Source organism: Cyanistes caeruleus, chromosome Z (assembly GCF_971803275.1).
Source record: "Cyanistes caeruleus chromosome Z, bCyaCae1.hap1.1, whole genome shotgun sequence".
Lineage (NCBI taxonomy): Eukaryota > Metazoa > Chordata > Aves > Passeriformes > Paridae > Cyanistes > Cyanistes caeruleus.
Window position 1 is genome coordinate 21838280 of NC_141732.1, and position 14960 is coordinate 21853239.

Here is a 14960-nt window from a genome sequence, read left to right on the forward strand (position 1 = left end):
CGGCCTCGCCCTCAGCGCCAGGCGGGGCCGGGGCAGCCCCGCAGCCGGCGCCGAGCCCGGCGCAAGGTGCTTCGCCGGAGCTCGGACGCCGTCCCCGACTCTCCCGGACCCCGAGCCATTCTTCCTGTCCCGGATCTCCCCGCTGATGCTGCAGCTGTTTTGCAACAGCTTTGGTGGGGTTTACCCCTCCTCTTGCTCCTGTGCTCCCTCCGTTGCCCGTCTTCTTTGCCCTTTTATCCCTGGTCACTGTTGCTACCGAGCACTAAGCCTAAAGTTTTAAAATAACTCTTTACTGGGAGGAGGGTACGGGATGCCATTGGATTGCATTTCGCGTTGTTGGCGTCCAGCCCAATGAGAGGAGGAGGTCTGGCAGATGGCAGGACGTGTGTCCTGTATGTTCACGAGCGTGCCTGGGTACTTGCCGATGACATGTTGTCTGACACAAGAGCAGAACAATCTTTACCTGGCAGTTTTCATATCTTTCTTCTCTCCCCTCTCTCTACCCACTCTCCCCCAGAATTCTTCTTCCTTGTTTTACCTGGAAAATCTTGCCATGACCATGGTCTGACCTTCTCCACTTGATGCACTCCAAGGAAGGAGGCTCTGGAATTTATTTCAACCATGCGTTCTGCTGTCCAGGTTAGGCAAAGCAATTTTACACCTGTTTGGCTTCTCTGGACATGGTTTTGACATGTATAAAAAAATAGCTTTCAGTACTTTGGGAAAATAAGGCATGTTAAAAAGGGCCTTTGGCATAGATAACAGCTGTTGCTGTTTTTCAGAGAAAGGCAAAGAAGTCACTTTTGGAGTTGCACCCTTATTACATCTCTTGGTTTGTTTGCTTATTTATTTTTTAACCAAAATATTCAGGATTACTCCTTACCAATAAAATAAATTTACAGAATCACAGCATATTCTGCTTTGGAAGGAAGCCACAAGGATCACTGAGTCCAACTCCTGGCCTTGCACAGGGCATCCATAAGAGTCATGCCATGTGCTCAAACATATTGTCCAAATGCTCCCTGAACTCCTTTAGGCTTGGTACTGTGACCACTTCCCTGAGAATCCTGTTCCAGTGCCCACACCCTTTGTGTGAAGAATCTTTTTCTAATATATAACCTGAATGTCCCTTAACACAATTTCAGGCCATTCCCTTGGGCCTTTTCACTTGTCTTCACAGAGAAGAGATCAGTGCCTGGCCTTCCTCTTCCCCTCACAAATGAAATTGTAGATTGGGTTCAGATCTTCCCTCAGACTCCTTTTCTCCGGGCTAAACAAGCCAAGTGACTTCAGCCATTCATCATAAGGCTCCTCCTTAAGGCCCACCACCAATCTCATGTCCCTACTTGGACATTCTGTAGCAGCTGAACATTTGTTTAACATTAATACATTTGCGGTGCAGAGTAGAGCGTGACAATCACCTCCCTTGCCCAGCTGGCGATGCTGTGCCTCATGCACCCCATGGTGGCCCTCCTGGCTGCCAGGGCACTGCTGGCTCATGTTCAACTCAACATCAACCTGGACCCCTAGGTGCCTTTCCAAGGTGCTGCTTTCCAGCCTCTTGTTCAGCAGGTGGAAAAAGTACATACTTATGCCTGAATATATATACACATAAGAAAAAGCAGAACTGTAAGAAATAAACTGATTTGTCTTGAGGGGGAGAAGTATATTGCTGCTCATACAGTTGCTCCAAGTGAATCATTGGAATTTCCAGTCAGTGAAGGCAGCATGTTTTCCATTCCTACTTTTCTACTACAGTGAAGTTATTTAGGATTTATGCTGACTTGCTCTCCTTTATCATTCTCTACAGGTTGATGACATAACTCTTTAATATTATTCTTTACTCTGGTTTAACCTGGTTTATTTTAAAAATAATTTCTCTAACAGAGGGAAGCAATACTTTTAATACTACCAATCACTGTTACTAATTCTGTGTACTCTGACTAGACTTACGTGTCTTCTGGTCTATTTGTGTCATCATCACTAAGACATTGATCTTTCTCCAGTGTCTGGATGGACTGCCTGAGGAAACAGCTGGGTTTAGGAGTAGCTCTTTCATGATCTAGCCCAATTGACTTGAAAAGTTACTCTATTTGTTGCTGTCATCCTATCATGAATTGGATACACTTCTTGACAAATATACTTACTTGATGTCAAGCTTACTGCCTCATCTGTGTTTCTTTTTATGCCATCTGCATCAATAGAGAAAAATGAATGCTTTCCTTTTCCTGCTTTCCTAAATGATTTTCACTGAAGCACATGAGGTTTCTATGAAATCTAACCCGTTCTGTAGAGCTGCCAGTATTTCAATACCTGAGATTCCAATAACTGAGTATTCTAGTTCCTCAATTGTGTGCATAAAATAGATTAGAGGCATCATTTTTGCCTAGGAGACAATAGTAAATTGACATGCTAGACATGTCTGCCTTAGTTGTATATGCTTCTGTTAGAGCTTCTATACCCTTCCTAAAAAGATTTTTTACCGAAAGGGTGATAAAGTACTGAAATCGTCTGCCCAGGGAGGTGGTGGAGTCACCATCCCTGGACCTGTTTAAAAACAGATTGGATGTGGCACTCAGAGCCACAATTTACCTGAGGTGTTAGTGCATGGGGTGGACTCAATGATCTTAAAGGTCTCTTCCAACCTAATGATTCTGTGATTCTGATCATAGTTTTCTTCTTCTGTGGCTGTAATTTGCCTAGCAAAAAAATTCCTTTTTCTCTTTTTCTGTTTTAAAAGTTTATCTCTTTCCTACATGAAAAAAAAATCTACCAAGAAAGTCATTGGACAGTTCTTGAGGATCAGTCAGGGGCTCAACTGAGGAGAGTGTTCAGTGAACAACATTCCTCCATGAAAAGTGCAGCTCTTCAAGGAGCCTCAAAACCACCATTCTCTTTTCGCCAGAGCAAATCTTCTCTGAGAGCATTCTATGACCAGCTACAGAGCTCTGGTAATCCCTACAGAGCAGTCTTTGAATGCAGAGAAGTTTTGCTCTGAAGCTCCATGGTCTGTTTTCCCAGTAACCTTTCTGACTAGGTAGCTGCAGGGCCCCCTTCTGTCCCCTCAGTTGCACATGGAAATGCAATGCAGGGAGCAGCACGGTCATGCCACCTGGGCATAGGCACAAGCAGCCTTGATTTTGAACATTCTTCTTTGCAAATGCAATACTCCTTTTCCTGACTTTTTTTGGAAACATTTCAATTGCTGTGGCTGCAGTAGGAATTCCTGTGAGAGGAGGTACTCCCAATATCCGAGATCTCCAGGGCCCTTGGCTGATGTGGGTGTGCAGAATCAGGGAAAGATAGAAGGGAGAGAAAGCAGCACCTAGAGACTTTACCAGGGATATAGAAATTTATTTCTTTTTTCTTTAATAAAGGCTTACTGCTGCCCTGCTACTGCTGCTGATCAGGCGGCCTCTTGCAAGGTTGGGGAGAGTCCAGATGGCTGGCAGCCCTCCTCCTTGTGGAACGCTGAGGCCTCCTGGGCAAGGGGTCCCTACCCTGGCTGGGAGTGAAGAGGCTTTGCCTGTCATCTTGGGCAGAGGGATCTGACACTGCTGCTGGCTCCAGCTCCTCCTGCTCTGCAGGGACAGGAGCCGATGGGTGGAGGGTGTGGAGGACAGCCTCTGATATGCTGGGTTGCTCCATGCTGGACCCTGCAGAGTTTCTGGTAGGGGTTGCCTGTGGGGCAATATTATCCTCCTGAGGGCCGGTGGAGATGGCCACAGTGCTGTTGTCCTCCTCCCTGGCAGGTTCCTCTACTACTGCCTCCTCCCCCAGCTCCTCCTGCTCTGCAGGGATGGGGGTAGATGGATGGAGGGTGTGGAGGACAGTTTCTGATGTGCTCTGAGGTTGGAGCTCCTCACTGGAGGCTGCAGAGGTGCTGGCAGGGGTTGGGTGGGGAGCAGTATTTTCCATCTGAAGTCTGCTAGAGAGGGACACAGGATTGTTCTCTGAGACAGCACGGGAGTGTAGCAACCTTTGGGCCTCTTGTGTGCACTCATTCACAATGATGCTGATGACGCCATCGATTAGAGGTTCTGTATGTTCCTCAAGGAAGTCCTCCAGCACGTGGGCCAAGACATTCCTAGCTGGACCACAGATGGACACGGCATGCAGGATGATGCTCTCTGCAATCCTTGCCATCCACCACCTAGTCCCATACTTTGCCTCCAGCTCCTGGCGCAGCCAGGGCACCACAGGATCAAGTAGATGCTCATCTCTTTGGAAAAGTTCTGCCCACGCTCTAGGTGGGAGGCCACCCACGGGCTGTGTTCCTGTGCCCCCATGCTCTGCTATGGATAGTATCCCCCGTGGAGTACGTGAAGGGGACTGCACAAAGGGGCTGTTTTTAACCAGCTGTCCTAGAGTTATTGCTGTCCTGGTGCTGCCATTTGCTGACTCTTCAGAACTTGTGAAGACACAGTCTATATAGCTGTCTGTCTGCACAGAAAATCTGACAGCCTCTATCACTTCTCTGCAGAGTGGGCACACCCTCTGCATCTCTGCCCAACGCATAATGCAGGCCAGGCAGAACTGATGGAGACAAGGCACCACATAAGCAAGGTCATCTCGAGCATCACGGCAGATGGGACAGTTCCACTCTGTTTCTGTGGCCCTGTCTATGCCTTTTGGTGGTCTGGATTGTGTTAAGAATGAGAAGATGCTCCCCATTGCTGGCGCTGGCACTCCAAAAAGATGTCACACACTGCAAAATGGAGATGCCATGGTCATTAGTCGTCCTGGGGAGGGAGAGGAAGAAATGCTTAGGTCCCTCAAGAAGGACCCTCCCAGTCCTCCAGGACTGAGCACTCATTCTGTGGCCACCCCAGGGGAACATTCCCTCCACAACTCACCTCTGCAGTGCTCAGCTGCCTGAGCCTGGCAAGGGTGGAGAAACACTATTGAGGGTACCTGGATGGGTACTGAAAGCTGCCAATGGCAGCACTGGAAAAGCCTGGCTTGACCCTGCAGACCTCATGGACGTGTTCAACAGAAGTCCAGGCATAATCCAGACTAAGCCAGGCTCTAGTAGCTTCCAAATATACACAATATGGGACGCAATGAGACAATCCAACATGGTGGTGTCACAGAACACTACCAGTGATCTGCTTCCATTACCCTGTAACATCACAATAGGTCCACCTCCATGATACTAATACCAACATGACAGCATGTCATAAGTTGCACTCCATGGGTGTCCCAGTAATCCCCCAAAGAGGAGGCCCTCTGCCCTTGGACTCTCCCCAGCCCTGCAAGTCCCGTCAGAATAGTAGTAGTAGTGCTTTCTCACACAGACAGAACAAGTTCTGAAAAAACACCAGTCATGCTTATAGAGGAGTCATGAGTGAAAAATTGGCTAGGCATTCCTCATGCAAGATGAGGAAAACTCCAATAGTGCTGAGTAGAATACCTTCTTACCAGCAAAGGGTCCTTGATTCCAGAAATTAAGGTCTCTGGTGGTGGGAGTCTGACTGCCAAAGGTAGCCCCTAAAAGATCAGACAGTAAAATTTCCTTAATGCAGTTAGAATTCAGTTTAAGCAAGGGGGAAAAAAGCAGCCCCTATGCATTAATGTAAAAATGAGTATTTTAAGAGGAGAGGAGGAAGAAAGGGAAAGATATAACAGATTATGAATAGGAAAAGTAGGTAATACCGAAAGCACTGTTCATACTGCTGGTATATTTCAAATAAATGAAAAAAACCCCAAAATTAAACCAAAGCAAAACCAAACCTAAAACCAACCAAAATTATAAAAACCCAAAACATGGAAAAAAGGTTTAAACACAATATTCTCTGAAACTCTGGAAAGTGTTTTCAGACACATTCAGCTTATATAGTGGTTGATACACTTTAGAGAGCAGGAAAAAATATAAAAGGCAGTTAAAGAAGGAAAGGAAAAGCCACATTAAGCATGTCATGTTTTTTTCTGATATTTCTTCAAAATACCTGCCACAGGTAGCTCTGAACACAGAGAATGCTAGTGTATGGGAAACACTGGAAAAGTTGTAGCTTTGCAACTATTTTTTAGCAAGCAGCAAACACCATAACTAAACAGGCCCGACTGCTGTGCTGTATCCTCATGGCCATTGACCCTTGTCGGCTTTACTGATCAGGTGGGGTGCTGTTAGCCCACAGGGTTATTCTGATAGAGACACCTGTAGATAGGACTCAGCCCAAAGTATTTCCCTGGATGGCAAGAACATGTTCCCAGAGGAGGCGAGTTCACCTGGCCAGTAGCCTTACACAGGGAAGAATGGGAGCAAATGGACAGTGCAGAGGGTAGCTGTCACTATCACCCCAGGAAAAAGCAAAGTGCCAGAAACTAGAGGAGAGAGTGACCCACTCCAGTGCCCAGTTCTGCTGTGATACCAACTGACCCCGTGCTCTCTGCTGGCCCTAGCAAGAAAAGCTCAAATGCTCTCATTCTTAGCCTGAACTCCATAACAATGCTCTACTTGAGAAGATCAAAGTTGTGCTGTAACAGCTGAAGTATTTCTCAGTGGTGTTTTTTCTGATTAAAAATGCAGCTTTCTGATAAATCACACAGAATTATACAGAATCATCAAGGTTAAATGATACTTTCAAGGTCATCTAGTCTAATCATCAACAGAGCACCACTATAACCGCTCCTACACTGTATCCCCAAGTGGCACATCCAGATACCTCTGATTCCCTGTGGGATGGGTCCAGTTGGCATATTGGACCCTTTCTTTCCCTCAGAAGGGAGTCACAACCATTCTTCTGCACTTCCTCTGAAGTAAAAAGGAATTTTGTTTAAACCTTGAAATATTTGGGGCAATCCAAATAAATGTTTAATTTTGGATGGAAAAAAAATTAGTCTTGGCCTCCCAAGGTGTTCCATATTATGGGGTGTTCATTAGGGAGAGATCCCATTTCCAAATGGGTATGACAGATATAGTCACTCACACCATTCCAAAGTCATGTGTTTCAGTACTTTTCAAACAAATTCAATTACAAATTTTCCTTTTGAGATGAACATGCAGTCTTGATGCTAATCAGATATTGAAATTCTACTTAACTGCTGTATAAACCATTCTAAATTCCTTTTGATCAGAATGAAAGTTCGGTATAAGCTATCTTTTTCACATTTGGTTTTAACCTCAAGTTCAGTTGTTCTGTGATGTAAAGTAGCTTTACTCTTTCTCAGAAATGTTTTTTAAAAACCCCCAAATAAAAAAAAAATAAATTTAATTTAACACAATTTTTCTATATCTACGATCTGTATACGTTAACTTCTGCTTTGGCTGATTTTGACATAGATCCTTAAAATTTGCTTTGTAGAACAACTTTGTGCCTAAAAAGACATCTGCCTGTTTATACAAATGGTAGAACTTTTATTCCCAGGCTAAATAAACACTAGTTTATGCCCTTCTGCTGGGAGCCATGTAACAGCAGAACAATGAATTATGGGGTTTTTGTGGTTTAATTTTTCTGTACTAGGCAGGTAGGAAGCAACTGACATTAGCAACTAGAGAGTAATTAGAGAGATTAGCAATAATTTAGGAGCTTATGGAAAACAGATTTTCAACCTTCTGCTGTAAAAGTTTAGATGTTGTAAGTGGAGGCCCTTTACCAGGTCAGGGCAGTTACCTCTACAGAATTTGTGAGGGACTGGATTTTACATTTTCAAAGGCTAGTATTACAACTCTCTTTTACGCTAGTAGAGTGCAAATCCTAAATCTCAAGAAATTTTGTGATTTGGAAAGCTGAGGACAAGAGCAAATTCTAAATCAATACTTCATGCTTTAAGAGAGTGGTTCTTTCTAACATTTTCAAGTGAGTCCTGGATGTTCCTTATTTTCCTATTTCTTGTTCACAGGAATATAGATCACGCTACTGATTTCCACTTGAACATTGAGACATTGACTGTAACTCTTTCAATGTGGCCATCCAGCCAATTACTTTTACATTGACTACTTCATTAATTAAACTCATGTGTCTCCAATTTAGCTGCAAGAATACTGCAGAGGACTGTGTCAATGTCCTAACAAAAGTCCAGGTAGATGACTTCTGTGACTTCTCTTTTTTCCACTGATGCAGTCATCGTGTTGTAGAAGGCTGCTGTGTTAGCCTGACATGATAAAGTGTTAAGAGACTTTATCACTCTCTACAACTAACTGAAAGGAGACTGTAGCAAAGTGGGGCTGAGTTCTTCCCCAGGGTACCAGTGACAGACCAGAAGACATAGCATCAAGCTGTTTCAGGGTAAGTTCAAGAAGAATTTCTCAATGGAAATGGTTGTTAAACATTGGGACAGACTGCCCAGGATGATGGTGGAGTCACTGTCCCTGAGGGTGTTCAAGAAACAGCTGGATGTGGCACTTGGTGTCATCATCTAGTTGATAAGGTGACCATCAGTCAACAGTTGGTCCTTAATTTTTCTCCTGGCACCATGCATCTATAGGGAGGAGCATCCCATGATGTCATCACTGAGCAGTAGAAGGTGACATCCCAAGTGTCAGATTGTAACATCATTAGGGGACGGATTGTGACATCACATCTCTCATTAAATGTATTTGTGCACTGACAGAACTGAATTCAGTTTGGCTCCAGGCTCGACTCCTGCTGAGCAAGGTCTGGAAGGTCTAGCCAGGCTTCTCGCAGTGCTGGGTGGTGTACTGGGGGCTGCCTTTGGCAGCTTTTGGTGCTCATCCTGCAGCCATCAGTACTGGCCTTGCCTGGCTTAGTCACTGGGGTACCACAGATATTTGCAGCAGTGAAGGCTGGCTGTGCAGGAAAACACCCCTCTAGAGTGGGATGGATGATTGGGTTCAGGCACCCCAGATGGTTTCCTTCTTGACAGGGCTGGGTGTTTCTTCTTCCCTTGCCTGGGACAATCAGGAGGGCTCTCATACAGTCACACACTGGCCTGTGTGACACCAACAAGGGGGAGCAGCTTTTGGTCCTCAGCTCCCCTCAGCATGCTGCATGGCACAGAAATGGCCATGAAAACAAACTGGAGTATTTCCCACTTTTTTTCCTAAATGCCAAACTATCACATTCTATCTGCCAGGGCACTCAGAATGACACAGCTTCTGCTCTGCCCTATCACCACCAGTTCTGCCTGGGCTATATCCTGTGATGGACACTAAGAAATCCATTGCGCCCACTCTGCAGAACACTGATAAGATCTATTGGGTTCTCTGAACAGAGTGAATGGGACTATCTACAGTGTGTCATCACTCTCTCCAGAGAGTCTCCAGAAGCTGGCAGCCAGGCAGGAGGAACTCCTGGACAGTTGACAGTGGCCCCAGTGAGGGGGGAAAAATGGCTGCAATTACCCCGTGTTGTCCCCTCCATCTTCTCCACAGGGAGACACTATCCATATCTCAGTGGGCATGGGTGACATCCTGCCTGAGGTATGGGCAGAACTTTCCCAATGACAACAGTGTCTCCTGCACCCCGTGCTGCCCTGGCTCTGCCAAAGGCTGCAGAGAATATTCCAGAGCAGGTGGTGGCTGGTACAGGCTGCAGAGAGCAGCACCCTGAATGATCTCTGTGTCTGTGTCTGGATGTGTCAGACTTTGGTCCTGAGGCTGCAGAACAGCCTCAGGGAAGGCACTGCACAACTGTTCACGGCTCCATCAATGTCATCAATTCCAGTGCAGCGAGGAAGCTGAGAGGCTGCTGCACTCCCATGCTGATGAGGAGGAAACCCACATGCCTTCAGCCAGCACCAGGTCTGCCAGCTCCAGCTCCAGCAGCTCCTACAAGGGAATTTCTGCCAGCAACTCTACAAGCTCCAACATGGAGGTGGAATCTGATACATCAGAGGCTGACCTGATGGGGAAGCTGCAGTTCCCCACCATCAGTGCCTGTCCTCACAGAGTGAGACTAGCCCCAGTAGGAGCCGAGGAGGGCAGTGGCGGCAGACCCCTCTGCCTAGGGTTGTAGCCAAAGCCCCTCCACTCCCAGACAGGCCAGGGCCTGCCACACTCAAACGAGACGGGCCCCTAGTCCTCAGGATTCTCTTCAGTCCAACAAGAGCCCAGGGCAGGACCTGCCTGAGCTCTGCAGCCCTCAGGGACACTCTTCATCACTTCAGATGAAGTGATGAAACCTGGGGCCCTGAAGTCCACAGCATCCTCAGGAATTGACTTTACCTAAAGAAATTTAAAGGAGAACAGTCTAAAATGAGCTCTCCCCCTTTGTTTTAAACAGTCCCTTTCCACCAATAAGAAGACACTAAATACAAGTGGATATAAGTGAAAAAATAGCAGTTTACTGACAAGCAAAACTGAAACAGGCAAAAATCCCCAGTAAATAATCACTAGATATCAAATTGCTAAATCTCACAAGCCCCCCCCAGAAAAAGAAGAAGCCCAAAATGGTGGAAATACCCCTTCCAAGATGGCGCCTGACACAGGGAGACAAAGGGAAAATGGCGTCTGACCTTCCTCTCAATACAGTGGCATTTATAGGTGGCCATACACTCTGAGAGATAAAGGGAAAGAGTGGCAGCAAACCCCCCCAGGAGTGCTGGAACTTACAGAGCAGTTCTAGTGGCAGATGAGAAGAGCCATCATGTGTGGGGTCAGCACTGCCACTAGCTGCTTCCTCCTGCCACCTAACGGACTCCACCAGCTGGTGCTGCTGTCCCCTGTGCTGTGCCTGTGGCTGGGGGGAAGAAGCTGTCTGTTAACACTGACATGGGGTGGCTGGGCCCCTGGCTGGTTCAAGATTCACTATAGGGTTTGAAAAGGTCACTGTGAAACAGTTTCTGGTTGGGAGATGCAGCTTTGCCAAGTTGCTATTGTTGTGAGCCCAGAAAAGCCTGCCCTAAACACCCCTCTGCCTTTGGCAATATGACATCAGGCTAAAGAAGGCCAAAAAGGGAAGCCTCTGCCCAGATCCCTCAGTTCTAAGGCAAAAGCCAAGAAACAAGTGAGGCAAAAGGCAAGAGAGCAAGCCAAAAGGCAAAATATGCACTCTGCCCGGGTACTCCAACCTTTTTAAAGGGAGCAGCATCACCTCCACCTGCCCTGCAGTTCTGGCTCTGCCTGTGCCACCAGGCCTTAAACACACAGAAACAGTATTTGGACACAGATATGGAATAGAGTAAGCTTTTTGGTCACTCAGACATCTTCCCAGGTCTTATAGAAGGTGCCTCAGGGTAGTCCTCCAGCACTGGGGTCTGAGTAAATGTATAAATGTCTAACCCTCAGCAGCTGAGAGAGTTGGACATATTGAAACATGAGTGTATTTGAGAAATTAATCCCAGGTACAATCTGGCTTGTCAAAGGAATGTTTGGATCAAGAATCAAAAACTATGGAAAAAATAGAACTTCTGACAAAGTTCTCGGTTCTTGCAACTTTAATTACTAATTAGAATACCCCACAGTGTATTCTTGGGCAGAATCCACTTGAAGTAATATATTCCTCTATTGCATTAGAAACAAGTGACAATGTTCCCCATACCCAGAGCAGTGGTATGGGAAGGAAGGAACATTAAGCTGTTAAGTTAACCTTTTAAATTTGGCTGATAATTTTGTAATATAACCCTTATTATTTAAAAGCAAGGAGTTCACTCAGGTAGAATAATGGACAAGGATAAGTAGTATTATTTTTTTTCCTCCTCTCAGAATCTTCCTGCACATTTCCTCCCTTCCTTCTCATCTTTGAATTATACATACATGGAAGACTTTTATTTTATTTTGTAACTGATGGGAGCTATATTTCAAGCTGTGACTGTTGACTATGATATCTCTGGAGTTGAACTCCAGAGTCCCCAAGATACTCTATTTTAATTTTGAGGAATCCATCTAAAGCAGGGATCTACCATTGGTCCTGGAAGTATGTAGTACCTTGGAGTAGTGTTTCAGAGGCCTTTTGTAATTTAATCAATCAGATTAATTTTTTTTCAAGAAAAACTAAGTTTCTTGTGGGCTTAGTAAATGAGATGGAGCCATTTCAGACCTTTTCAAAAATAAGCCAGATGTAAGATTATTGCACATGTACTGGAAAACTCATTTTCCTAAGTGATTGCTTTCCTTGTCCAGTCTTACATGAAAACTAAACTGCTGAAAAGAAATTGCTGAATTGAGCTGAAGTCCTACTAGGTAACATTCTAAAGTAAAAATATAATAAAGTTATATATAAAGCATAAATATAGCCAGAGCATCTTTATAATGCTATTCTACATACTTTCTACTGCTGGGAGAAGTTCCTGTGGTCTCTTTTCAGTCCAACAATAACAAGTATGCTATAACGAGCATAACTGAGTATTTCTACCTCATGCAAGAAAAATTATACAAAGGAGCAGGAACAGTTGCATTTGAATTGCATTTCAAAACCAGGTGGTATACTTTAATGTTTAAGGCCAAAGTAGGGGAAATGAGAGGATGTGTGTGTTGATCAAAAAGCTTTACGGAAACTCTGCTTGCAAAGCAGAGGTAAATATGTAGAAGTTTGAGATAATCCATTTGGGTTGGTAATTCCTCATTTTGAAAGAGTTGGGTTGAAAAGTCGCTCTGCACTGCTGTGACTCAGAATGGGTAATCTAACCCTGGGATGTCTTCAAGTCACCATTACTTGTGAAAACTCTGCTCACAACTAAAAATACCTGGCATGTCTTGGGATGCTAAGGCAAACCTATTTCCTATTCACATGCTCTCTTCAGGTGTTCATCCTGGTAGAAATGCAATCCAATGCTGTGAATCCAAAGTGTGAAGAACCCAGTGGAATGCTCCTCAAAGACACTGTGATGTCCACCAGCAGAGGATGTGTCTGTCCTGAGTCACCAGGAAAGCAAGCTAAGCCTGGAATCATTATTCCATGGGTGAACAGAGTTGATTTTTGGAGGAGCTGCATGCACTTTTTCCCCTCTTCTACCCATTACCTTTGCTTTCAAGATATCTCCTGGGCTAAACTTGGGAGTTTGCAAGAGAAGAGAACAAAGGTGTCTCCTTTTCATTGGGCTGTGGCAATCCAAATGTCTGCAAGGAATCTTCCAGGGAACATGGAACTGGGCATATGTCTGTGAGACTGCAGATTTTGACTGTTCAAATGTGGTTTTCTGTCACAGTAGAGACAGAGACACCTGTTTCTTCTTCCATCATAGCTGAATCGTTACTGCACACAGCTTATATTTATACTGTTATCAGAGTTTATGTTTAATTCTAATTAGTTAGTAACTCAGTTCATTGGTTGGTAATGGCAAGTCTACATGTCAATCAAAACTTTTCTCTCTATCAATGCTTACATATTTATCTCCTGGATAAGGAACAAGTTCTCACAGGTAAAAATCTTTCTCTTCACAGGTGCAATCAGTTCCCACAGGAATAGACTGATAAACAAACTAATTCTCATTGTAAAAATTATTTTCTCACAGGAACTTAACAGGCTAGCTGTTAGCTATACTTAGCCAAAGCAACAAGGCTAGTTGAAGTAACAAAGCCTGAATCACAATTTTACAAGGCCTTTCTTTTGTGAGGTTTTACCTATATGTGACAGTTCCCCCTGCCTTTTTTTTTTTTATGCAAAGGGTTTGTGTATCCTGATGTTAAAACAGTTTCCACCTGTAAGGTCATGATCTTATTAAGACAATTACTGGTCGTCTGTTAGATACAGGATAAGACACATGGAATACAGATCACAGTCAATAAAAACCTCATCAAATACAATCATGTCACTGACAAAGAGTCTTGCAGTATAGGAGAACAAAAAGGTAATGTCCAAGGTCTCCTAGGAAGTGGAAATAAATAACTACTGCTCCAACTACTGGCTGGAGTTCAGGGGCTATGCTGTTTAGGCAGGAGGAAGTCCCCTAGCTGGAAGTGTTGACTTTGACATTACTAAATGTCTTTCTGAAAGCTTGAAACAGGGAAAAACTGAAGAAGGTTGGTAGGAACACATTACTATGATGGTGAGTGCAGTAGGTCATAAGGCTTCTCTTGGCAGGCTGAATCTGTAAGTCTCTAGACACAGACATGTCCTGGCAGTCTTACTTCTGTTGCTGTCTTGGCCATGATGGCTGGATGGTGATTAGGTCATTTTTCTTCTCATTGGGTCTCATTTTCATGGAGGCAATTGATATTTGTCCAGATGTGCAGGTAACCCCAGATAACCCCTTTAGACTTGTTTGGAATATAACACATGCATAGCTTCTCCCTAGGTTAGTAAAGCAGCTAGGGCATGCCAGTGCAGACTCAGTTTGGGATCCTTATGTAAAAGGCTTCAGAAATTGGTTCTGCATAAACAAATCCTCAGAGCAGCATCACTGTGCTGGGGATAAAATATGATGATCTGCTTTTAAAATTTCTAGTGTAAATATTGCATTATTTAAACATTTTTTAAAGAGCCATATTCCTACTTCTTTGTAGTTTTTTTTCAAATAACATGTATTATTGGACATGCAGGTAACATTAAAGTAAAACAACACATGTGGTAAAGCAATAAACTCACACTGAGCAGAAATGACCAAGATAATTAATATAATCAGCAGCACATGAGAGATAGGATGGTAATTAAGAATGCCACACTATCATTTCCCTAAAATACTGTACCATCACCAAAAGACTGCAGCAGCTGCAAGCCTTGACTAAGATAGAGGGCATAGAGAACCATTCCCAGACAAGGCCTCCAAGTTCACATCAAAAGGGAGGTCCAGGTGTAATAAGCTAAACTTGGCAAACCAAAGTGACATGAATAAAGTTTTGGTGAAGAAAATATATGAACCATGGTTATTCAAGGCCTTTCTTTCGTAACTTCTTGTAGCATTTTTGTTTTGTTGGACAGCCATCTTTGGGATTGATATCTATAGTGCATTGCAGAGCACTGGACAAAAGGATGCTGCCCGAGCTCCAACACAACAAAATGGAGGCAGCCCGACAATCAGTGGACAGCTCCTCTGGGTGTTCTCTGGCCTTGATCTCCCAGAGAAACGGCACGCGGGAAGAGAGGAGCTTGGCGTCAGGAGATAAGCCAACACCTCCCTGA

The 14960-nt window shown here is 44.5% G+C and overlaps 1 protein-coding gene and 1 long non-coding RNA gene across 7 annotated transcripts; one reads left to right on the plus strand and one right to left on the minus strand.

Moving 5' to 3' along the window:
* Nucleotides 1–3333: 3333 nt before the first annotated feature.
* On the minus strand, nucleotides 3334–10749 carry LOC147648203 (uncharacterized). Of its 6 annotated transcripts, none has more exons than XM_023944856.2 (3): nucleotides 10514–10749; nucleotides 5422–5490; nucleotides 3334–4708 (listed from the first exon to the last, which is right to left on the minus strand). In XM_023944856.2, the coding sequence occupies exon 3, from the start codon at nucleotides 4672–4674 to the stop codon at nucleotides 3394–3396; it is 1281 nt and encodes a 426-aa protein (XP_023800624.2). In that variant the 5' UTR covers nucleotides 4675–4708; nucleotides 5422–5490; nucleotides 10514–10749; the 3' UTR covers nucleotides 3334–3393. The 6 variants fall into 6 exon arrangements, with proteins under 6 accessions (XP_023800624.2, XP_023800623.2, XP_023800626.2 ...); XM_023944855.2 differs by having other exon boundaries at nucleotides 3334–4742; XM_023944858.2 differs by having other exon boundaries at nucleotides 5414–5490.
* Nucleotides 9473–14698, plus strand: LOC147648204 (uncharacterized). The gene is made up of 2 exons (XR_015280699.1): nucleotides 9473–11081; nucleotides 12643–14698. It is a non-coding gene; the product is annotated as an uncharacterized LOC147648204 (long non-coding RNA).
* The last annotated feature ends 262 nt before the right edge of the window (nucleotides 14699–14960 follow it).